At 32.8% G+C, this 27369-nt stretch overlaps 1 protein-coding gene across 1 annotated transcript in view; it reads left to right on the top strand.

Annotated features, from left to right (window-relative positions):
- LOC144436450 (guanine nucleotide exchange factor subunit RIC1-like) overlaps window positions 1-27369 on the top strand; it is a 169032-nt gene that overhangs the window by 11192 nt on the left and 130471 nt on the right. Inside the window, exons 5-10 of the mRNA XM_078125248.1 lie at window positions 5636-5778; window positions 6008-6141; window positions 16957-17048; window positions 23102-23190; window positions 26481-26625; window positions 27192-27230. Coding sequence (XP_077981374.1) covers window positions 5636-5778; window positions 6008-6141; window positions 16957-17048; window positions 23102-23190; window positions 26481-26625; window positions 27192-27230 — 642 coding nt within the window. The remainder of the gene's footprint in view (window positions 1-5635; window positions 5779-6007; window positions 6142-16956; window positions 17049-23101; window positions 23191-26480; window positions 26626-27191; window positions 27231-27369) is intronic.

Here is a 27369-nt window from a genome sequence, read left to right as displayed (position 1 = left end):
AATAAAATATTGTAAGATAATCCAGTACTAGTAGAGGAATAAAATATTGTAAGATAATCCAATACTAGTAGAGGAAATAAAATATTGTAAGGTTATCCAATACTAGTAGAGGAATAAAATATTGTAAGGTTATCCAATACTAGTAGAGGAATAAAATATTGTAAGGTTATCCAATACTAGTAGAGGGAATAAAATATTGTAAAGTTATCCAATACTAGTAGAGGAATAAAATATTGTAAGATAATCCAATACTAGTAGAGGAATAAAATATTGTAAGGTTATCCAATACTAGTAGAAGAATAAAATATTGTAAGGTTATCCAATACTAGTAGAGGAATAAAATATTGTAAGGTTATCCAATACTAGTAGAGTAATAAAATATTGTAAGATAATCCAGTACTAGTAGAGGGAATAAAATATTGTAAGATAATCCAATAGAAGTAGAGGAATAAAATATTGTAAGGTTATCCAATACTAGTAGAGGAATAAAATATTGTAAGGTTATCCAATACTAGTAGAGGAATAAAATATTGTAAGGTTATCCAGTACAAGTAGAGGAATAAAATATTGTAAGGTTATCCAATACTAGTAGAGGAATAAAATATTGTAAGGTTATCCAATACTAGTAGAGGAATAAAATATTGTAAGGTTATCCAATACTAGTAGAGGAATAAAATATTGTAAGGTTATCCAGTACTAGTAGAGGAATAAAATATTGTAAGGTTATCCAGTACTAGTAGAGGAATAAAATATTGTAAGGTTATCCAATAGTAGTAGAGGGAATAAAATATTGTAAGGTTATCCAATACTAGTAGAGGAATAAAATATTGTAAGGTTATCCAATACTAGTAGAGGAATAAAATATTGTAAGGTTATCCAATACTAGTAGAGGGAATAAAATATTGTAAGGTTATCCAATACTAGTAGAGGGAATAAAATATTGTAAGATAATCCAATACTAGTAGAGGAATAAAATATTGTAAGGTTATCCAATACTAGTAGAGGAATAAAATATTGTAAGGTTACCCAATACTAGTAGAGGAATAAAATATTGTAAGGTTATCCAATACTAGTAGAGGGAATAAAATATTGTAAGGTTATCCAATACTAGTAGAGGGATAAAATATTGTAAGGTTATCCAATACTAGTAGAGGAATAAAATATTGTAAGATAATCCAATACTAGTAGAGGAATAAAATATTGTAAGGTTATCCAATACTAGTAGAGGAATAAAATATTGTAAGATAATCCAATACTAGTAGAGGAATAAAATATTGTAAGGTTATCCAATACTAGTAGAGGAATAAAATATTGTAAGGTTATCCAATACTAGTAGAGGGAATAAAATATTGTAAGGTTATCCAATACTAGTAGAGGGAATAAAATATTGTAAGATAATCCAATACTAGTAGAGGAATAAAATATTGTAAGGTTATCCAATACTAGTAGAGGAATAAAATATTGTAAGATAATCCAATACTAGTAGAGGAATAAAATATTGTAAGGTTATCCAATACTAGTAGAGGAATAAAATATTGTAAGGTTATCCAATACTAGTAGAGGGAATAAAATATTGTAAGGTTATCCAATACTAGTAGAGGGAATAAAATATTGTAAGATAATCCAATACTAGTAGAGGAATAAAATATTGTAAGATAATCCAATACTAGTAGAGGGAATAAAATATTGTAAGGTTATCCAATACTAGTAGAGGAATAAAATATTGTAAGGTTATCCAATACTAGTAGAGGAATAAAATATTGTAAGGTTATCCAATACTAGTAGAGGGAATAAAATATTGTAAGGTTATCCAATACTAGTAGAGGAATAAAATATTGTAAGGTTATCCAATACTAGTAGAGGAATAAAATATTGTAAGATAATCCAATACTAGTAGAGGGAATAAAATATTGTAAGGTTATCCAATACTAGTAGAGGAATAAAATATTGTAAGGTTATCCAATACTAGTGGAGGAATAAAATATTGTAAGGTTATCCAATACTAGTAGAGGAATAAAATATTGTAAGGTTATCCAATACTAGTAGAGGAATAAAATATTGTAAGGTTATCCAATACTAGTAGAGGAATAAAATATTGTAAGGTTATCCAATACTAGTGGAGGAATAAAATATTGTAAGGTTATCCAATACTAGTAGAGGAATAAAATATTGTAAGGTTATCCAATACTAGTAGAGGAATAAAATATTGTAAGGTTATCCAATACTAGTAGAGGAATAAAATATTGTAAGGTTATCCAGTACTAGTGGAGGAATAAAATATTGTAAGGTTATCCAATACTAGTAGAGGAATAAAATATTGTAAGATAATCCAATACTAGTAGAGGAATAAAATATTGTAAGGTTATCCAGTACTAGTGGAGGAATAAAATATTGTAAGGTTATCCAATACTAGTAGAGGAATAAAATATTGTAAGATAATCCAATACTAGTAGAGGGATAAAATATTGTAAGGTTATCCAGTACTAGTAGGGGAATAAAATATTGTAAGGTTATCCAATACTAGTAGAGGAATAAAATATTGTAAGGTTATCCAATACTAGTAGAGGGAATAAAATATTGTAAAGTTACCCAATACTAGTAGGGGAATAAAATATTGTAAGGTTATCCAATACTAGTAGAGGAATAAAATATTGTAAGGTTATCCAATACTAGTAGAGGAATAAAATATTGTAAGGTTACCCAATACTAGTAGAGGAATAAAATATTGTAAGGTTATCCAATACTAGTAGAGGGATAAAATATTGTAAGGTTATCCAATACTAGTAGAGGAATAAAATATTGTAAGGTTATCCAAAACTAGTACAGGAATAAAATATTGTAAGGTTATCCAATACTAGTAGAGGAATAAAATATTGTAAGGTTATCCAATACTAGTAGAGGAATAAAATATTGTAAGGTTATCCAGTACTAGTAGAGGGAATAAAATATTGTAAGGTTATCCAATACTAGTAGAGGAATAAAATATTGTAAGGTTATCCAATACTAGTAGAGGGAATAAAATATTGTAAGGTTATCCAATACTAGTAGAGGAATAAAATATTGTAAGATAATCCAATACTAGTAGAGGAATAAAATATTGTAAGGTTATCCAGTACTAGTAGAGGAATAAAATATTGTAAGGTTATCCAATACTAGTGGAGGAATAAAATATTGTAAGGTTATCCAATACTAGTAGAGGAATAAAATATTGTAAGGTTATCCAATACTAGTAGAGGAATAAAATATTGTAAGATAATCCAATACTAGTAGAGGGAATAAAATATTGTAAGGTTATCCAGTACTAGTAGAGGAATAAAATATTGTAAGGTTATCCAGTACTAGTAGAGGAATAAAATATTGTAAGGTTATCCAATACTAGTAGAGGAATAAAATATTGTAAGGTTATCCAATACTAGTAGAGGAATAAAATATTGTAAGGTTATCCAATACTAGTAGAGGAATAAAATATTGTAAGGTTATCCAGTACTAGTAGAGGAATAAAATATTGTAAGGTTATCCAGTACTAGTAGAGGAATAAAATATTGTAAGGTTATCCAATACTAGTAGAGGAATAAAATATTGTAAGGTTATCCAGTACTAGTAGAGGAATAAAATATTGTAAGGTTATCCAGTACTAGTAGAGGGAATAAAATATTGTAAGATAATCCAATACTAGTAGAGGAATAAAATATTGTAAGGTTATCCAATACTAGTAGAGGAATAAAATATTGTAAGGTTATCCAATACTAGTGGAGGAATAAAATATTGTAAGGTTATCCAATACTAGTAGAGGAATAAAATATTGTAAGGTTATCCAGTACTAGTAGAGGAATAAAATATTGTAAGGTTATCCAATACTAGTAGAGGAATAAAATATTGTAAGGTTATCCAATACTAGTAGGGGAATAAAATATTGTAAGATAATCCAATACTAGTAGAGGAATAAAATATTGTAAGATAATCCAATACTAGTAGAGGAATAAAATATTGTAAGGTTATCCAATACTAGTGGAGGAATAAAATATTGTAAGGTTATCCAATACTAGTAGAGGAATAAAATATTGTAAGATAATCAAATAGAAGTAGAGGAATAAAATATTGTAAGGTTATCCAATACTAGTAGAGGGAATAAAATATTGTAAGGTTATCCAATACTAGTAGAGGGAATAAAATATTGTAAGGTTATCCAATACTAGTAGAGGAATAAAATATTGTAAGGTTATCCAGTACAAGTAGAGGAATAAAATATTGTAAGGTTATCCAATACTAGTAGAGGAATAAAATATTGTAAGGTTATCCAATACTAGTAGAGGAATAAAATATTGTAAGGTTATCCAATACTAGTAGAGGAATAAAATATTGTAAGGTTATCCAGTACTAGTAGAGGAATAAAATATTGTAAGGTTATCCAAAACTAGTAGAGGAATAAAATATTGTAAGGTTATCCAGTACTAGTAGAGGGAATAAAATATTGTAAGGTTATCCAATACTAGTAGAGGAATAAAATATTGTAAGGTTATCCAATACTAGTAGAGGAATAAAATATTGTAAGGTTATCCAATACTAGTAGAGGAATAAAATATTGTAAGGTTATCCAGTACTAGTAGAGGAATAAAATATTGTAAGGTTATCCAGTACTAGTAGAGGAATAAAATATTGTAAGGTTATCCAATACTAGTAGAGGAATAAAATATTGTAAGGTTATCCAGTACTAGTAGAGGGAATAAAATATTGTAAGATAATCCAATACTAGTAGAGGAATAAAATATTGTAAGATTATCCAATACTAGTAGAGGGAATAAAATATTGTAAGATAATCCAATACTAGTAGAGGAATAAAATATTGTAAGATTATCCAATACTAGTAGAGGGAATAAAATATTGTAAGGTTATCCAGTACTAGAATGGGAATAATAGGGATATTGTAGGATTATTCAATACTAGTAGTGGGAGTTATAAGGATATTGTAGGATTATCCAATACTAGTAGTGGGAATTATAGGAATATTGTAAGATTATCCAATACTAGTAGTGGGAATAATAGGGATATTGTAAGATTATCCAATACTAGTAGTGGGAATATTAGGGATATTGTAGGATTATCCAATACTAGTAGTGGGAATATTAGGGATATTGTAGGATTATCCAGTACTGGTAGTGGGAATTATAGGAATATTGTAGGATTATCCAATACTAGTAGTGGGAATTATAGGGATATTGTAAGATTATCCAATACCAGAAGTGGGAATTATAGGAATATTGTAGGATCATACCATACCCTCAAATTATCAATGATGAGCTTTCAAATGAGACATTAACCTTTGATGTTGACAAAGATTATCAAATTGAAATTACCAAAAACTGTCTTTCTATGTTAATTCAAGAAATGTAATAAACAAAGACGCCATTTGAATGTTTATACCCTAAAAGTCAGCTTTCTCTTATCGTGACCTTTGCCTTTGACCTCCATATTCAAGGTCAAATAGCAAATTGGTCAATAAATTATTCTGTTTTGTATCGAAATAAACCATTCAAATTTGTACAACAACTTTGCCATATAATGCACCAGTTGCTAACTGTGACTTCGACTGAATGTTTGTTTGTGATATATTGCCTCATTATTTGTATGTTTACAGTATTGTCTGTCTCAAAGAAGAGTTGATGCTATCATCAGGACATGGTATACTTCAAAGGATAAGATGGGATGGTGTTGTTAATTATAAAATGACTATTGCTATTAATACCATTAGATTTTCTATAGATTTACAGCAATCAAGACGTAAGTAACATGTTTCTTGGCTAATTGTTGTTGTGGCTCAGGTGTATAAGTAAATCAACCAGGTGTACATGTAAGCTAACCAGGTGTACAAGTAAACTAACCAGGTGTTTATATTTTTAAACAAAGAGTAGAGTGTATGGAATCTAAATATCTGTATTTCAGAGACTCAATATGATAAATTGCAAGTGTATAAAATCTACAAATCAGTTGTTCTCATTTTCCTTTTCAGAGACTCAGTTGGACCAAGCGGGTGTATATTTTAATCACATAGAGTATAGTGCATTGCTAGGTGGCTTTGCAGTTACTTTAGCTGATGGTAGAGCTGGTTTCCTTACAGCACCAACAGTTAGATTTGAACCACAGGTACAACACAAGTACATTCAATCTCAATTTCACTAGACTACATTGAAGTGTCTACCCATATAATCAAGTGTAAACTTGCTTGTAAGACTTTAAGAGTCAAATATGAAAATCAAGAGATTTCTTGCATATTGTAGATATTTTGTGATGTTTGGATGTGACAAATTTATTTTACATTGTAAATTGATAATGCTGAACTGTGAAGGTTTATTGTAATTACACCACGACTGTTAGTTTTCAGTGTCTATGTAATTACACCATGACTGTTAGTTTTCAGTGTCTATGTAATTACACCATGACTGTTAGTTTTCAGTGTCTATGTAATTACACCATGACTGTTAGTTTTCAGTGTCTATGTAATTACACCATGACTGTTAGTTTTCAGTGTCTATGTAATTACACCATGACTGTTAGTTTTCAGTGTCTATGTAATTACACCATGACTGTTAGTTTTCAGTGTCTATGTAATTACACCGTGACTGTTAGTTTTCAGTGTCTATGTAATTACACCATGACTGTTAGTTTTCAGTGTCTATGTAATTACACCGTGACTGTTAGTTTTCAGTGTCTATGTAATTACACCATGACTGTTAGTTTTCAGTGTCTATGTAATTACACCATGACTGTTAGTTTTCAGTGTCTATGTAATTACACCATGACTGTTAGTTTTCAGTGTCTATGTAATTACACCATGACTGTTAGTTTTCAGTGTCTATGTAATTACACCATGAATTTGAAATGTTTCGTATACCACCCCCTGGGGATGGTATGCCACTCGGTTTTGACCAGTGAACAAAATATATGCATGAGCAATAGAGAGTGCATATATTGAGTTCACTGGTCAAAACCGAGTGGTATACCTTCCCCAGGGAGTGGTTTATCGCTATTATATTATACCAGTATATTGAAAATTTCGAAACAAGTTAAGAACTAACGTTTTCTAGTTTCATATGCACCACCTGTGACTAATTTGCATAACAATAATGCTGCTTTCAGGACAGCTGATCTGGGCCTCAACCATGACATGAACGCCATGCAGCGACTGGATTTCTTTTATCTGCTAGTCATTTCTAGGGATAATCTGTACATTGATAGGCTCATTAAAAGTGTACAGTGACAAATAAACAACCTGTTTGACTCAAGGTATAAACTTGAAGTGATTTATTGAATACAGCTTGCTTCGGTCATTCCTGGCCGATTTCGTGAGTCGGAGAAGTTAGACGATAAACATTTACAATGTATTTATATTACTGGAAGTTACGTCAGTAGATTTTCGGGTTTGAGGTTTTCCCTCTCAGATTGATGACATACTCTAGACAGGATCCCAGACAAATTTCTATTTAGATTAATGATAAGTCGGCCAGTGTAAGCTCTTACACTTGCTTCATTTTTATGACAGACAGGACAGCTCACTTGTTTCCACTCTAGCTGAGGCTAGAACCAATCACGTGCATGCCTCCCGGCCATGTGTTGACCTTAGTAGGCGATAATTTGTACAAATACGCGATGACTTGGATGCTTTCTAAATTTCCTACATAATTCTCATAAAATATTCTCATTGAGAAAATCCTCCTCTGATAATTCACAGAGTTCACTATCAGTATCACGCGGACTACAACATTTGTAGATGAACAGTGGATATCAAAATTTGGATGTGTGCCAACCGTGCATTATCGCTCATTTTAGACTTGCTAGTTCAATGTCTGGACCAATCAGAATTCTCGATTTGTGCCATCAATATACTGGTATAATATAATATCTGTTATGCAATTGTCACTTGGTTGAGACCATGCAAATAAGTTGAAATGTTTCCTATTAAGTTTGCAATTCTACCATTCTACCATTCTACATACCACTATATATGTACATGTACAATCCTTTCATTGATATCATGGTATTTTATTTACCAATCCTTTCATTATATCATGGTATTTTATTTACCAATCCTTTCATTGATATCATGGTATTTTATATACCAATCCTTTCATTGATATTATGGTATTTTATTTACCAATCCTTTCATTGATATCGTGGTATTTTATTTACCAATCCTTTCATTGATATTATGGTATTTTATTTACCAATCCTTTCATTGATATTATGGTATTTTATTTACCAATCCTTTCATTGATATCATGGTATTTTATTTACCAATCCTTTCATTGATATTATGGTATTTTATTTACCAATCCTTTCATTGATATGTGGTATTTTATTTACCAATCCTTTCATTGATATTATGGTATTTTATTTACCAATCCTTTCATTGATATCGTGGTATTTTATTTACCAATCCTTTCATTGATATCATGGTATTTTATTTACCAATCCTTTCATTGATATTATGGTATTTTATTTACCAATCCTTTCATTGATATCATGGTATTTTATTTACCAATCCTTTCATTGATATCATGGTATTTTATTTACCAATCCTTTCATTGATATCATGGTATTTTATTTCCCAATCCTTTCATTGATATCGTGGTATTTTATTTACCAATCCTTTCATTGATATTATGGTATTTTATTTACCAATCCTTTCATTGATATCGTGGTATTTTATTTACCAATCCTTTCATTGATATCCTGGTATTTTATTTCCCAATCCTTTCATTGATATCATGGTATTTTATTTACCAATCCTTTCATTGATATCGTGGTATTTTATTTACCAATCCTTTCATTGATATCGTGGTATTTTATTTACCAATCCTTTCATTGATATTATGGTATTTTATTTACCAATCCTTTCATTGATATCGTGGTATTTTATTTACCAATCCTTTCATTGATATCCTGGTATTTTATTTACCAATCCTTTCATTGATATCATGGTATTTTATTTACCAATCCTTTCATTGATATCATGGTATTTTATTTACCAATCCTTTCATTGATATCGTGGTATTTTATTTACCAATCCTTTCATTGATATTGTGGTATTTTATTTACCAATCCTTTCATTGATATTATGGTATTTTATTTACCAATCCTTTCATTGATATCGTGGTATTTTATTTACCAATCCTTTCATTGATATCGTGGTATTTTATTTACCAATCCTTTCATTGATATTATGGTATTTTATTTACCAATCCTTTCATTGATATCATGGTATTTTATTTACCAATCCTTTCATTGATATCGTGGTATTTTATTTACCAATCCTTTCATTGATATCGTGGTATTTTATTTACCAATCCTTTCATTGATATCATGGTATTTTATTTACCAATCCTTTCATTGATATCATGGTATTTTATTTACCAATCCTTTCATTGATATCATGGTATTGTATTTACCAATCCTTTCATTGATATCATGGTATTTTATTTACCAATCCTTTCATTGATATCGTGGTATTTTATTTACCCATCCTTTCATTGATATCGTGGTATTTTATTTACCAATCCTTTCATTGATATTATGGTATTTTATTTACCAATCCTTTCATTGATATCATGGTATTTTATTTACCAATCCTTTCATTGATATTATGGTATTTTATTTACCAATCCTTTCATTGATATCATGGTATTTTATTTACCAATCCTTTCATTGATATTATGGTATTTTATTTACCAATCCTTTCATTGATATTATGGTATTTTATTTACCAATCCTTTCATTGATATCATGGTATTTTATTTACCAATCCTTTCATTCATATTATGGTATTTTATTTACCAATCCTTTCATTCATATTATGGTATTTTATTTACCAATCCTTTCATTCATATTATGGTATTTTATTTACCAATCCTTTCAATGATATCCTGGTATTTATTTACCAATCCTTTCATTCATATTATGGTATTTTATTTACCAATCCTTTCATTGATATTATGGTATTTTATTTACCAATCCTTTCATTGATATTATGGTATTTTATATACCAATCCTTTCATTGATATTATGGTATTTTATTTACCAATCCTTTCATTGATATCATGGTATTTTATTTACCAATCCTTTCATTGATATTATGGTATTTTATTTACCAATCCTTTCATTGATATTATGGTATTTTATTTACCAATCCTTTCATTGATATTATGGTATTTTATTTACCAATCCTTTCATTGATATTATGGTATTTTATTTACCAATCCTTTCATTGATATCGTGGTATTTTATTTACCAATCCTTTCATTGATATTATGGTATTTTATTTACCAATCCTTTCATTGATATTATGGTATTTTATTTACCAATCCTTTCATTGATATCATGGTATTTTATTTACCAATCCTTTCATTGATATTATGGTATTTTATTTACCAATCCTTTCATTGATATCGTGGTATTTTATTTACCAATCCTTTCATTGATATTATGGTATTTTATTTACCAATCCTTTCATTGATATTATGGTATTTTATTTACCAATCCTTTCATTGATATCATGGTATTTTATTTACCAATCCTTTCATTGATATCATGGTATTGTATTTACCAATCCTTTCATTGATATCATGGTATTTTATTTACCAATCCTTTCATTGATATCGTGGTATTTTATTTACCCATCCTTTCATTGATATCGTGGTATTTTATTTACCAATCCTTTCATTGATATTATGGTATTTTATTTACCAATCCTTTCATTGATATCATGGTATTTTATTTACCAATCCTTTCATTGATATTATGGTATTTTATTTACCAATCCTTTCATTGATATCATGGTATTTTATTTACCAATCCTTTCATTGATATTATGGTATTTTATTTACCAATCCTTTCATTGATATTATGGTATTTTATTTACCAATCCTTTCATTGATATCATGGTATTTTATTTACCAATCCTTTCATTCATATTATGGTATTTTATTTACCAATCCTTTCATTCATATTATGGTATTTTATTTACCAATCCTTTCATTCATATTATGGTATTTTATTTACCAATCCTTTCATTGATATCCTGGTATTTATTTACCAATCCTTTCATTCATATTATGGTATTTTATTTACCAATCCTTTCATTGATATTATGGTATTTTATTTACCAATCCTTTCATTGATATTATGGTATTTTATATACCAATCCTTTCATTGATATTATGGTATTTTATTTACCAATCCTTTCATTGATATCATGGTATTTTATTTACCAATCCTTTCATTGATATTATGGTATTTTATTTACCAATCCTTTCATTGATATTATGGTATTTTATTTACCAATCCTTTCATTGATATTATGGTATTTTATTTACCAATCCTTTCATTGATATTATGGTATTTTATTTACCAATCCTTTCATTGATATCGTGGTATTTTATTTACCAATCCTTTCATTGATATTATGGTATTTTATTTACCAATCCTTTCATTGATATTATGGTATTTTATTTACCAATCCTTTCATTGATATCATGGTATTTTATTTACCAATCCTTTCATTGATATTATGGTATTTTATTTACCAATCCTTTCATTGATATCGTGGTATTTTATTTACCAATCCTTTCATTGATATTATGGTATTTTATTTACCAATCCTTTCATTGATATTATGGTATTTTATTTACCAATCCTTTCATTGATATCATGGTATTTTATATACCAATCCTTTCATTCATATTATGGTATTTTATTTACCAATCCTTTCATTGATATTATGGTATTTTATTTACCAATCCTTTCATTGATATCATGGTATTTTATTTACCAATCCTTTCATTGATATCGTGGTATTTTATTTACCAATCCTTTCATTGATATCGTGGTATTTTATTTACCAATCCTTTCATTGATATCGTGGTATTTTATTTACCAATCCTTTCATTGATATTATGGTATTTTATTTACCAATCCTTTCATTGATATTATGGTATTTTATATACCAATCCTTTCATTGATATCGTGGTATTTTATTTACCAATCCTTTCATTGATATTATGGTATTTTATTTACCAATCCTTTCATTGATATCGTGGTATTTTATTTACCAATCCTTTCATTGATATTATGGTATTTTATTTACCAATCCTTTCATTGATATCATGGTATTTTATATACCAATCCTTTCATTGATATCATGGTATTTTATTTACCAATCCTTTCATTGATATCATGGTATTTTATTTACCAATCCTTTCATTGATATCGTGGTATTTTATTTACCAATCTTTCATTGATATCGTGGTATTTTATTTACCAATCCTTTCATTGATATCATGGTATTTTATTTACCAATCTTTCATTGATATCATGGTATTTTATTTACCAATCCTTTCATTGATATCATGGTATTTTATTAGCTCCGCTGTCAGCGAAAGCTGAAAGCGTAGCTTTAGGTATAGGTGGGTATTGAGGTATAGAGAGTAGAGTGAATCATAGGTGTCCGTCAAACTTTTATATCTTCACTATCTACTCCGAAAGTGACAGTCGGAATTCTTCGATATTTGGTGTGCATGTTCCCTGGGGGGAGGCTATTCAGATTTGTTCATGCCAAGTTGATCTGTGCCATTTTCAATTTTTTATGATTTTTTTTCCAAAAATGACATCTTCATCAACTCCTCATAAACTTTAAGTCAGATTGCTTTGATATGTGGTGTGTTGATGCACAGAGGGTACCTTACTTAGATTTGTTAATTTCAAGTCAGCACGTCTTCTCTTCTATTTTTTATGATTTTTTTTTTGAAATTTGAAAAAAAAATGAATATGTTAATGAGTATAATGACCGACGCCATATTGGAAATCACTCCGCGAGACTTTAGGTAAAGTGCAACTTTTCAAAAGACACTATTGACGTCAAACAAGCAATGTAATATGTGCTATAGTCTTAATTCTACGCATTGTGCGCCCAAATGACAAATATTTGTTCGAAAAAGGGTTGTAAACTTCAAATCCAATTCTCCATCCACCCCTCCTACAGAATGGTTCATTCCAGTATATGCACCTCCCTCATGATCAAGTTTGAATGCCTGTGAACTGAAGTGTATGGGACGATTTTTGACAGAGTCAGTCGTCAATAAAAACGATAATACTCTTTCTAAAATTACCACATTTTGAAAGGGAAAGTACTTTGTGGGTGGTTCATTTATGGAGTTTTGTTTTTGTACGATCAATATTGGTGGCAAAATTACAGCGTCAAAATTGCCGATGTGGTAGTTCCGTACGGCGACAATCTCAAGTACCCGGATGTACGAGGGACTAACCCGGAAGCAAGTCGTTGCCAGCCGTACGTTACAGTGTTAACAATAACATCGTCCGAGAAATCGCTGTGTTCAGAATGTCATTATTCACAGAATTGTTTCTTTCGAGTGAAAACCCGTCTTGAATTGTATAACTCTAACAAATGAAGACATGTCAAGTTATATTTTGAAAGTTGTATCGCTAGTTTCATGAGTTTGAGACGATTTGCTCACGTACTATCGAGGCTTGGACCTTACTCCAGTTCAGCGGGAAGTTTAGCCAGTCCGATAATTCTTTCTGGTTTAGTTTACAACACTTTTGATCACACAGATTTTGTTTTTGTGATGGAAAGAAATTTAAAAAAAGATCACTTCAACCATTTCGTTGTGTTTTCTTTATGAAAGGTAATCGAACATGAACGAGTGTTACCACTGTAACCAGGAGGGTCTATGCTGTAACGTATAGCAAGGGTTCGACATACACGTACACGCTAGCTATCCCGCGAGTCGAGTAACTTTCTGTGATAGGTATATTAGTAGGGAGCTCAGAATTCAAACCACCGGCTATATGATGAATTCACGGTCATAGTAAAATTCATTTGATTTTTAATTTGCTATTTTGACCAACTCCGGTTGTCTATTCGCGATAAAATTACGATTAGTTTGGAAACGGGGTAGATTTTCTATGATTCCGTGTCATAAAAGCATGTGTTGTGTAGTTTTCGAAAAGCACACCCGGTGGGAAAGTCGCCCAACGGGCGATCTCGCGCCATTGCTGTACTACGTGGCACTTTATTCTGGCGGGGTGTCTCTTGAAAACGGGAATAGCGAAGGATGAGCCAATCAAGTGAGACCTTTCAAATGTAGCTAATATTATAGCCAATAAAATTAGTTGTACGATGATTTGTGTATAATAAGGGTAAGGCTGGCCTCTACACTGTACTGGCCACGTTCAACGGAAGTAAGTGAAGCTCAATCATAACAATGGTGGCTGTCAAAATCGAAGACGCGATTTGACCGTGTTGTTATTTCAGTGAGTTTATTCAGCAAGAAAACAACGTGTTCTATGTTTTTGTACTTCCTACATGATGTGATGATCGTTTTTTTACCGGTACAACTTACAGCCTACAATGAAACTGCTAACTTAGTTAGTAACACTGACACGGTACGATTCCGTGTTCCGTGTTCATGTTTTGGGGCACATTTCTAAATACGCGAAACCAGTTATTGAATGTGTAGTGGATATTGATATTCAGTTTGAAAAATTAAAATCCTGAACTTTATTTTGCGAACGGTTTTGTCATTTCTTAGTAATTATAGGGCCGACTGTATCACGTTTAACGTTTATGTCAACCCGGAAGTACATAGACACGAAAATAGACGAAGTGACTTGTACATGTAATTAGTAACAAAATTTTGCTGTAACTGCTGGTAACCTTCAAATTTATTTATTTTTATGTTGTAAATACATTCTAATATGCACTAAGGACAACACTATAAAGACTTGCTCCATGGGAAGGTAATTTTTTGTCTTTTAAAAATGCAATAGTTAGATCAATGTGTACCAGAAATGTTATGAGCTAGAAATAAGACCACATAACATCTTATTACCCCCCCCCCCCCAATTAAGACAAACTACTCACAGAAAGCAACAAAAAAGAGAAGAAGCTCCAAAACATAAAAAAGAGAATAAAATTACAGTAATGAGTTGATGATGCACAAACAACTACAAAGAAATAGACAGTTCAATTACAACACACGGTTTGAAATAAATATGGGGTTTGGAAAAGTGAATTAGAAGTTGAGCAAAAACTAAGAGAGATGAAGAGCCTAAGTGAACAAGCGAAAGCACTTAAAGATAGGACCACCAGATTTTTTGCAGGACTACTACGTTATCAATTTTACTAGTCCTGTGGGATAGTGACTTTTTTACTCCAGTGTCGAACCCTGTCAATGGCTGAGAATGACTCTCTTTCGGGTACTTGGGGATTGTCGCCGTACGGAAACTAAGATGGCGATTAATACATTTCTTCCCTATATATATATCTACTACAACTAGTACAAGTTGAATGTTGTTGACTTGGTAAATTTGTTAGAAAATTGAAATTCAAATTGCCTCAAAATTATTTTAGATCCCTAGTTTATTTCATTCATCATTAAAATTTTCCAGGGTTAAAGCTGTAAGACACTGGAATTATTTATAGCCAACCTCAAAATCCTCTTTTTTTTCTTTTTCTTGTGTGCATTTCCCAGTCATTTTTTTCTGAGATTTTGTGCAATTTTTCATAACTGTAGATTTTTGTTATAAAATGGTGACTATGGTATAAAAGTACAATACATTACCAACTTCTGTGTAAAATGTGTTTTATAGTGAGACATCATATGAAACCACTAACCACTTTATTGCATTTAAAACAAAACTGCATAGTAAAGAGCTGAACCACTTCTACATGTCACCAAAATAAAAAAAAAAATAAAAAAAACAAACAGCGGAGCTATTCTGACCGATAGGTCGCTTGTTTACCAATCCTTTCATTGATATCATGGTATTTTATTTACCAATCCTTTCATTGATATCGTGGTATTTTATTTACCAATCCTTTCGTTGATATCATGGTATTTTATTTACCAATCCTTTCATTGATATCATGGTATTTTATTTACCAATCCTTTCATAGATATCATGGTATTTTATTTACCAATCCTTTCATTGATATCATGGTATTTTATTTACCAATCCTTTCATTGATATCATGGTATTTTATTTACCAATCCTTTCATTGATATCATGGTATTTTATTTACCAATCCTTTCATTGATATGGTATTTTATTTACCAATCCTTTCATTGATATTATGGTATTTTATTTACCAATCCTTTCATTGATATTATGGTATTTTATTTACCAATCCTTTCATTGATATTATGGTATTTTATTTACCAATCCTTTCATTCATATTATGGTATTTTATTTACCAATCCTTTCATTGATATCATGGTATTTTATATACCAATCCTTTCATTGATATTATGGTATTTTATTTACCAATCCTTTCATTGATATTATGGTATTTTATATACCAATCCTTTCATTGATATCATGGTATTTTATTTACCAATCCTTTCATTGATATCGTGGTATTTTATATACCAATCCTTTCATTGATATTATGGTATTTTATTTACCAATCCTTTCATTGATATTATGGTATTTTATTTACCAATCCTTTCATTGATATCATGGTATTTTATTTACCAATCCTTTCATTGATATTATGGTATTTTATTTACCAATCTTTCATTGATATCATGGTATTTTATTTACCAATCCTTTCATTGATATTATGGTATTTTATATACCAATCCTTTCATTGATATCATGGTATTTTATTTACCAATCCTTTCATTGATATCATGGTATTTTATTTACCAATCCTTTCATTGATATTATGGTATTTTATATACCAATCCTTTCATTGATATTATGGTATTTTATTTACCAATCCTTTGATTGGTATCACAGTATGTAACCCCAACCCACCTCTACCATAGGCATGTATACATGGTATGTACATTAACATGATAATATGTGATTTGATATGATATGATATGATATGATATGATATGATATATGATATGATATGATGTATTTGTATTTCATTCTTAGAGTGTACATGGTGTGTGGGCTCAAGAAGTGAGCAATGCAAGCTGTATAGCCATTAACCAGAAATATAGACTTATAGCATTTGGATGTAGAAAGTAAGTTATTAGATGTAGTCAAACTTAGATTTAGAAATAAAGTTATGTGTAGTGAAACTTAGATTTAGAAATAAAGTTATTATGTATAGTCAAACTTTATATATGTATATCATAGAATGTATTTGTGCAACTCTAGAATGTAAAAATGTTTTAAATGTCAAATGTACGGTACTGGCTATAGCTCAAAATCGATCATGTGACCTCAAATTTTTTGTAACGATGCTCATTACCACCTGCTGCTCTCCTGTGGTGAGATATATATTCCACATGTTGCAGTACATTGTGGAGTTTATGGTACATTAAAACAGATTGCCGAAACAGCATATTATTTGAGATGAAGCCCCAAAACGTTGCATCTTTTGTGAGGGTAATAAACAACAACACCATTAATACATCTTGCTTTAACCCTTTCACCACCAGTACCCGGTATACCGGGACGCGCTAGGGCGCCCACCAGTACCCGGTATACCGGGACGCCAAAGTTCATTCACCTATCTTGCCGTAAAACCGTTCAAAGGCAGCAATTGCTGCAAAATTTGCTGCCATAACTAGTTCCACACATGCGTATTAGCCTTGTTTATATTGCCTGCCATTTTGAATGTATGATAGTGAACGGTATCGAGAGCTACGATCCAAATGACGAGCGATCGTAATTTTACGTGCGTTTTTCGCCCACAAGATCGAATTTAAACAGCAGTAGTCATATTATTATATGGGTCCTTTGAATCATTAAGCAGTAGTCATATATGGGTCCTTTAAATCAATAAGCAGTAGTCATATATGGGTCCTTTAAATCAATAAGCAGTAGTCATATATGGGTCCTTTAAATTAATAAGCAGTAGTCATATATGGGTCCTTTAAATCAATAAGCAGTAGTCATATATGGGTCCTTTAAATCAATAAGCAGTAGTCATATATGGGTCCTTTAAATCAGTAAGCAGTAGTCATGTATGGGTCCTTTAAATCAATAAGCAGTAGTCATATATGGGTCCTTTAAATCAATAAGCAGTAGTCATGTATGGGTCCTTTAAATCAATAAGCAGTAGTCATATATGGGTCCTTTAAATCAATAAGCAGTAGTCATATATGGGTCCTTTAAATCAATAAGCAGTAGTCATGTATGGGTCCTTTAAATCAATAAGCAGTAGTCATATATGGGTCCTTTAAATCAATAAGCAGTAGTCATATATGGGTCCTTTAAATTAATAAGCAGTAGTCATATATGGGTCCTTTAAATCAATAAGCAGTAGTCATATATGGGTCCTTTAAATCAATAAGCAGTAGTTATATATGGGTCCTTTAAATCAATAAGCAGTAGTCATATATGGGTCCTTTAAATCAATAAGCAGTAGTCATGTATGGGTCCTTTAAATCAATAAGCAGTAGTCATATATGGGTCCTTTAAATCAATAAGCAGTAGTCATGTATGGGTCCTTTAAATCAATAAGCAGTAGTCATATATGGGTCCTTTAAATCAATAAGCAGTAGTCATATATGGGTCCTTTAACCCTTTACTTCCTGTATAGGTGGCCCTATACAGGACCCCCTAGGGCCTTAATAAATTTTAGAGACTTACTTGTCAAGACATTATAACTTTCATATGCTTAGGACTTTGTTTCTATGACAACTGACCCAACTTAAATGTGGTTTATGTAAAGTTAACATGTTACAGTGTATCAAAGTGTATTGTTATGCAAATTAGTATATTGTTATGCAAATGCTATTATTGATTATTCTTCTTACTCACTGCTTTTTTAAAATAAAATCCATCCAAAACTATGAATAAAGTTTATTTTACTCACCCCTACTCTGTTTTTTCCCTGCAATTACCCTACTCTACAGTTTCCTCCTTTTCCTAGCTAAATCTCTACCTGCACACTCCGGATCATTATACTGGTAATCAGTCATATAATGATATCGTTGGAAACAGGGTACTGGGCACATCCTAACTTTACATGATCCACAAATGTACTTAGTATCTTTCCTATGCATGTGTATCTGACATTTTGATTTAGTTTCTGTTAACTCTTTCACCACCATTGGCCTCATGGGATTGTTTGTGCTCCACCAGCCCCCTCACTAACATAAAGTGAGAGTGAGTGGTGTGCAATCAAATTGATATAAAAATACTTAGAATTGCCCAATCTTTGAATATTAGGTATCATTTTACTGGAAAATAAATTGTCTATATCATACTTACAAATAAACACATTCAAATATCACATTCACAACTGAAATTTGGGTTAAAATAAGAAAATATTGGTAAAAAAAACCTGTGTTGTTTATTTATTGACATGTCACAAATAAACAAAACATTTATATTACAAACAAAATTCAAAATACCAACATTTATGTTTCTACAAAATTTTGTATACTGGTTAAATGGTCAATATCGGCGAAAATTTGGCAGAAAATGTTATTTTCAGTCGTATTAAATTTGAACGGAAAAAAATAACGGCTCTCTAATCTGATTACGACGCAATTAGTCGGTCCCGCACCGACAATGAAAGGGACAAAAATACCTGAAGTCGTTGCACCAATACCTTCAGAAAAATCAGTTTGTGTAATTATATATCATTATTTGACAGAACAACAAAAAATTATCACCAAATTTATGCTCAAAATCAGTAAAAAATGCCCACAAGTTGGTAGTATACGAGTCCTAATCGAGACGCCAAAGTGGCGCTTTTTGCCAACATGCTGTACCCACAAAACAAAATATGCAGTCGGGACTTTGAAGTTACGTTGCGATAATCTGATCCTTCCATTTCCTGCATTGAGTTCACTCAGTCATCTCCTTGTATAAAACATCGTATTCATAGTCAAAATTGAGTGGAAATTTCTACGAACAGCACCGTTATTTACATTGTAACTTACGTTAGGGGAGACAGATTTTGCTTCGGTGATGTTGAAATTTGAATTTTACGTTGAAAAACGCACATAAAAAATCCGATTCGTAAAATCGCCCGTATCGTGCATAAATTTCCCTCCACGACCTTCACACGCTGAGCTAGTACACATACAAGTCATTACTGAGATGTAACAAAAGAAATAAAACCAAAATAATCCATTTTATAGCCAAAAATTACAACCAAGACGTTAGTATGGGAGTCGGTATCTGTCACAAGATCGCGTAAATTTGCCGACATTCAAAAATTCAACCGTAAACTGCCGCCGGCAGCTCATACGGACTTAGCGGGAATTTGATGCTTACATACAAGTACAATGTGTTCCCACAGCTAAATACTTGTATTCAATGATGTATTTCGAGTCAAATTCAGTCGAAATATCCAAAGACAGTGACATAATTTATATCGTAGACCATGTTATGAGAGCCGTTAATTATATCCGCCATGTTTAAATTCGATCTTGTGGGCGAAAAACGCACGTAAAATTACGATCGCTCGTCATTTGGATCGTAGCTCTCGATACCGTTCACTATCATACATTCAAAATGGCAGGCAATATAAACAAGGCTAATACGCATGTGTGGAACTAGTTATGGCAGCAAATTTTGCAGCAATTGCTGCCTTTGAACGGTTTTACGGCAAGATAGGTGAATGAACTTTGGCGTCCCGGTATACCGGGTACTGGTGGGCGCCCTAGCGCGTCCCGGTATACCGGGTACTGGTGGTGAAAGGGTTAAGGCTGGTGCATGCTGCAAATTTCTGTTGAATCTAATGACATCAATTACAGGTTTTATTTTCTGAAGTTTGTCAAAGTTAGGGTCATTTCGATCAGTGGGTAGGGCTTCATTGTCAACAAAATGTAGATATCTTAAGATTTGACAGTACATGTCACGAGGCATATGTTTTCGAAAAGCAGGGGTCTGCGTTAGCCAATATTCAGACCAATACTCCTTGAACGACCCCTTCTTGTCAACTAATCCCATCGCTAAAGTTAGACCTAAAAACACTTCAAGATGATCGACGGATATACCTTCCCACGCAGACTTCCGGTTGTTTGGATCACGATGACATTGATCAGCGTAGCGGTTAGTTTCAGTTACTATTTTGGTCATAAGTTCCGGAGTGAAAAAACAATTAAAAACATCTTTCGCTGATTTATCATTGAAATCAAAATTTATTCCTGAATTTTCGTTAAATTCAAAGTCATCAACATCAGTTATGTCGCACGACCACTCGATCGAGTCGTCGTCACTACTACTATCACTACTACTACTACTACTGGAGTCGCTGTCATCGGGTGACATATCTAATTCTGCCTCGTCATCTGAGTAACGTCGAACTAACCTGGCTAATGGTACGTCGTCCTCTATGTCAGATGGTGTAAATCCCTCAAATACTGAGTCAGAATCAGATGAAGAATCAAAAATATCAGCGATCATGTCACCCACTGACAGTTCGTTGTTTACTTCGGTCGCCATATTTAGATTTTCATTGATAAATTTTCCGTGAACTACGAATTTTGACCGTTGACCTCTTCGTCGTGTTATGGTAAACAGCAATATACATATCAATGGACTTTTGGCGGCAATTTCTAGGCAATTGAATTAGTAATACCCCCCTATAACGAACAATGACATCATACGTTCGAGTCAAAGGTTGCATTGCATACATACGCCTTTAGGCGCCTGTCGGCTGCAACGGATTTTCATGTTCTAATGTTCCAAAACTAAGTAGACCAGTATTCGAATCGTAAGTCTGCGTGGTCATGAACATGCAGGCCATGAAAAATGGAAGCTGTCAATGGTACGGCCATATACATTGTATGTCGCTAATCAATTTGCTTCTATCATGTGTGATAAGCTAATGCACATACATTGGCAACTGTGTACGTCAAGCCAAATCAAAGTATTATTCCAAAGTGTATTTTACTAAGGACATAATATTTCTTTGTGCATTGTAATTATATATTTAGTATTGTGCTTGAAAACGCTAAAGAGATTGTATTTCTTGATGCCGTTGATCTAAAAGCCATGATATAGGAGTCTCCTTGTACCTGTCTCGGTAGCTGGCCATTCTACAGATATTTATCATGTATCACAGTGCCAGGGCAGAACTTATGATGTCTTTAGGAATTACTTGTATTGTGTTCATGTTGTTGTTTGCCTTTATTTATTAGTGTTATTCCTCTGTTGATATACACTTGTGAATGGTTGCCTTGTGCCCTTGGTAAAACTTAAATGTACAAAGTAGGATTATTATTATTATTATTTAATTTCTTAAAAAGCGCACTACACTACGTCTCAGTGCTCTTTACATAACAAAAAAAGATTGCATATAAAAGGTACCGATTAATAAAATACTTTTAAAAAATGCCATACAATAAAGTACTATAATGCGTCATGCAAAAAAAAAAAAAAAAAAAAAAATATGGGGAAAAAAAAAATAATTAAAATGCCATATACATAGCGGAGAGAAAAAAATTAAAATCTTACACTCCATAATGAACTTTAAAAAGATGGGTTTTCAGGGTGCGTTTAAAAGATTCAATAGAACAATTAGGAGTGATTTTAAAAGGTAGTTCATTCCATAGGATCGGTGCTGCGATGGAAAAGGCGCGGAAACCATAGTTTTTGGTTGTTGTGTTGGTGTCGTGTCTTGATAAAAGTAATCCTTCCGATGAACGAAGTGTGCGCCTAGGAACTCTGATGTCTATATAGCGAGCATTAGATAATCTGGACATTTGCCGGAGATAATTTTATATGTCAGGAGAATGATCTTGAATTGAATTCGTTTCTCAACAGGCAGCCAATGTAAATTATGTAGAACAGGTGTTATGTGATCAAATTTCTTTGTACCGGTAATGAGTCGTGCAGCGGCGTTCTGTACAGATTGTATCTTTTGAAGTTGGTAGTTGTTGATTCCGTATAGCATAGTATTGCAATAATCTAGTCGCGATGTGACAAATGCGTGTATTAACTTCTCCGTTGTTGGAACGTCGATCAAGCAACGGATTTTGCCAATCCTGTATAATGCAAAGTATGCTGATTTGCAGATGTTATTTACTTGAATATTCGATGTACTATGTAGTCAAACTTAGATGTATAATCAATTTTCATTTCTACTTTTCTATCTTTCTTCTTTCAGTGGGCAGGGAATAGTATATACCGTAGATGAAATAACTGGTAGTTTACTAGTTTCACACCGATTAGCATTATCAAGTACAGATTATCCAGGTTAGTGTTATCTTTTGAAATACATCAAACACTTCTCCATAATGTCCTTAGAATCATACTACTTTCTACGGTGTCTGGTCGTTTCGCCCCATAACCAGTTCGCCCCATTGCCAGTTCGCACCTACTTAGTCGTTTCGCCCCAGCGGTTTGGTCGTTTCGCCCCATAGGTTTGGTCGTTTCGCCCCATGTGGTAAACAATGGTTATGGGTTCGAATGCGCAGTTTTGAGACAGTGCTTTCCCACGATCGAAACATTACGGCCACATACATTACGGACACACATACGGTATTTTTTTCAGTTTACTACGTAGTATCTCCTGTTACTAAACCAAGTAATGATGAAAACCACTGACACGTGCCGTGTTTATAGGTCAACTTGAAGTTGAAGTAGAACCTTAGTCCATGAGTACGGATGATCATTCCGACTTTTTTGCAATTTTCATTACATGTACATGTAACTTGTCTTTTAATTTCATGATGTCGCCCTATTTTGAAGCAAGTTTGCTTGAAGTTTTACCGCGATCTGGTCGATTGATACACAACTTCGCATCGAAACCATGTACAACCCGTTTACATTTCAAGGCGAATGGGTAGAGAGAACTCGATCAGTATTTGTTCACTTTATCTGATAGATGCGTTGCCGACCATTTACAATGGTTTCGGGTCTGTGGCCTTGTCGGATCGTTCTCACGTCTTTAGAAACATTGTAGCAAACAATTGAATGACGACAACAGACTATCTAGCGGCGAGGTTATTGAAAGAAAAAAGTTAATTGCAGCATAGACATTTTGTCTATGATTGAAGCACATACAAGTAACAAAGATTGAAGTAAACCGCCGATGACTAGCCGTAGTTAGTCAAACCATTGAATACAATGAATAATACTTGGGGGGAGACAAAGGTAGTTCAGATGACCCAACCCCCTACCAAGGGGTTTTCTGGACGATACATACCCTATAGCTGTGGGTGTAGGCGCAGTACATACCCCCTACAACGGCGGGTAAGGACAAAGTCATGGGTATGCGCATAGATATTATATATGTATGCGGTATTACTAATAGAATGTTGTGTTATAATTACCCCCTGTATAATTCTCTTGGATCTAATGAAAAAGCGCGCCCTGTTTTGAAAGTCTAGAGAGATTGTTTTAAAAAAACACCCCTTTTTTCTTGATAATGGGAACGCGCATACGGCCCCTTATTGAATGGGAGGGAGCTGTGCCGACATCATCGTTGATGAATGTTACTTTACACCATTAGAACATGGAGGTACTAAAGCCCATTAGAAATACTGCCCCAGTGCATTGTCTTTTGTCATGTCATATGCAAGTGTTAATGAGCGTGTGAGAGTCTCAATAGAACGGGGGTTGCCTGTGTTGGATTCTCTTTACATGTACATGTGCTTGTAGGCTGAATAGACGTCGGGTGTTTAAAGTAATTTTTTGATTAAACAACCCTTCACCCGAAAATGTTGACAATAAGGAAGTTACAGTGTCACTCAGAGCACACTAGTAATTCAATGAGTACGGAAGGAGGGACAATTGACCAAAACCCGTCCTCATGATTTATGTTCGAATGTTTCTAGTACCAGCTTGTGCAAACTAATATACATGTATATGTCCGGGTATTTAGTGCTGCTTGCATACAGAGCAAGTTGTCCCTTGAGTCATGAAGTGACGTAAATCCATGCAGTGTTTGGGCGGGAATAAACAGTGTCGTTAAATTGTATCCAAGTCTTGAGTAGTTTTGATGCATGCAAATTGATAGTCTATCAGCTAGCCCTCGGATGTTCTTCCGATAAAATACGACACACAGCCAAACAAAGCTATCGAGGATGGAACATCCGAGTTCGGGCAAACCCTTACATGCGAACTTCGTTCGCTTATAGTTATAGCATCGAAAGAAAGCCCGAACGTCTAGCAGCAAGACTAGCAAATTGAGTGCTGAGAATGAGTGGGTTATAGCTACATGTAGCTATCTAATCGCCTGAAATCCGGGCATCTGATTGGCCAAGTGGGTCTAGCCGTAGTAAAACAGTTTCTGTTGATCGAAGGCTAAAATGTCATAACATTGTTACAATATTATTTTATGGTATAAAATATACACAAGACACTCGTGTACATCGCGTTGGTACGACAAAAAGTATAATGTTGTGACACAAGAGTCGCTTCCACCGTACAACTTCAAGGGGTAATGATCCAACTGGTAGACCACCGATTAACACATCAAACAATAGGAGTTTCTAATCTGTTTTTTTTTCATTGTCTGTGGTGTAAACGTAGACTTCTCCATAGATAAAGGATACATATGTATCCTTTATCTATGACTTCTCCAAGTCGCTAGGCTAATTATTCGCACAAAAATCAAAACTGCCACCGTCCTAATAAATCCCGGGCCTAACACACCCTAATCTGTAATCATAAATCTGAAAAATCAGTCACGGGTCGCTACATTGTAACAACGTAAATTTTGAAAGAAAAAAAAATCTGGGCATAGAAATTGGAAAAGAAATAGTATAAGTACATAATAAACGCAAAAAAATTGACCAGTCTCACTAAACTAAATTCTCACCAATGTATCTATACTTTGACCATAGTGTGAACACTTTGAATGTGACTGCACTGAACGCACTTGTGTACAAGCAAAGATAAAGAATATATAAATTCGTAACACCATCATGGCCTATGTCAGTGGAGTGTGAATGATTACATTCACACATACAACGAATAGAAAAAGCTATGACAGCTGTCTATCAATCGACTAAACTACGTCGACATGACATAAAATCGCAAAAACCCGAAAGCATTGTAAATGGTTGGCAACGCATCTATCAGATAAAGTGAACAAGTTCTCTCTACCCATTCGCCTTGAAACGTAAACGGGTTGTACATGGTTTTGATGCGAGGTTGTGTATCAATCGACCAGATCGCGGTAAAACTTCAAGCAAACTTGCTTCAGAATAGGGCGGCGACATGAAATTAAAAGACAAGTTACATGTACATGTAATGAAAATTGCAAAAAAGTAGGAATGATCGTCTGTACTCATGGACTAAGGTTCTACTTCAACTTCAAGTTGACCTATAAACACGGCACGTGTCAGTGGTTTTCATCATTACTTGGTTTAGTAACAGGAGATACTACGTAGTAAACTGAAAAAATACCGTAATTTGTTCGAGAATAGCTGACAAGTGTATATTACAGACTTTGGTTTTTGGGCGAAACGACCTGTAACCCTTTCTACTATCATAATTGTTCTGTATTCCTCTCCCAATCTATTTATCCTGACCATTAGATGCAAGTAATGCCGCTGGTGCTGTGACTTTATTAAAATGGACACCAGATGGATGTGCACTGGCCATGAGTTGGCAGAATGGAGGACTGGCTCTTTGGAGTGTATTTGGTGCTAAATTACTTTGTACCTTGGGTGGAGACTATGGGTAAGTCATTTAACTCTCATTTACAAACATGCAAATTGTGAATTGGAAAAATACATACAAGTAAAATAAAGTAAATGAAACAAAGCTAAAATATGTATATGGACTTTTACAGACAATATTAATATTGTGTGCATTACAGTTACTGACAAATGCAGGGTACATGCCAATATTGACAGTGTTAAATACAGGGTACTTACCAATATTGACAGTGTTAAATTCAGGGTACTTACCAATACTTACAATATTAAATACAGGGTACTTACCAATACTGACAATGTTAAATACAGGGTACTTACCAATACTGACAATGTTAAATACAGGGTACTTACCAATACTGACAATGTTAAATACAGGGTACTTACCAATACTGACAATGTTAAATACAGGGTACTTACCAATACTGACAATGTTAAATACAGGGTACTTACCAATACTGACAATGTTAAATACAGGGTACTTACCAATACTGACAATGTTAAATACAGGGTACTTACCAATACTGACAATGTTAAATACAGGGTACTTACCAATACTGACAATTGCACCATGCATGTACTTTCCTAAAGGTTGCAGGCGGGCAGCAACTTTGCCATTCCACAAGTCAGGTAAAGATTATACAATACTGAGAATGGTTACTGGGTTTTGGTTAGCATGATTTGAATCTATCGTAATCGGTACATCTATCTATATGTGTTTATAATCTATAGTTTAGTTAAATTATAGAAAGGGACAGTTACTATATCA

The sequence above is a fragment of the Glandiceps talaboti genome, chromosome 6 (genome assembly GCF_964340395.1).
Source record: "Glandiceps talaboti chromosome 6, keGlaTala1.1, whole genome shotgun sequence".
Lineage (NCBI taxonomy): Eukaryota > Metazoa > Hemichordata > Enteropneusta > Spengelidae > Glandiceps > Glandiceps talaboti.
Note: the sequence above shows the minus strand (reverse complement) of the source record. Positions and strands in the feature narration are given on the sequence as shown.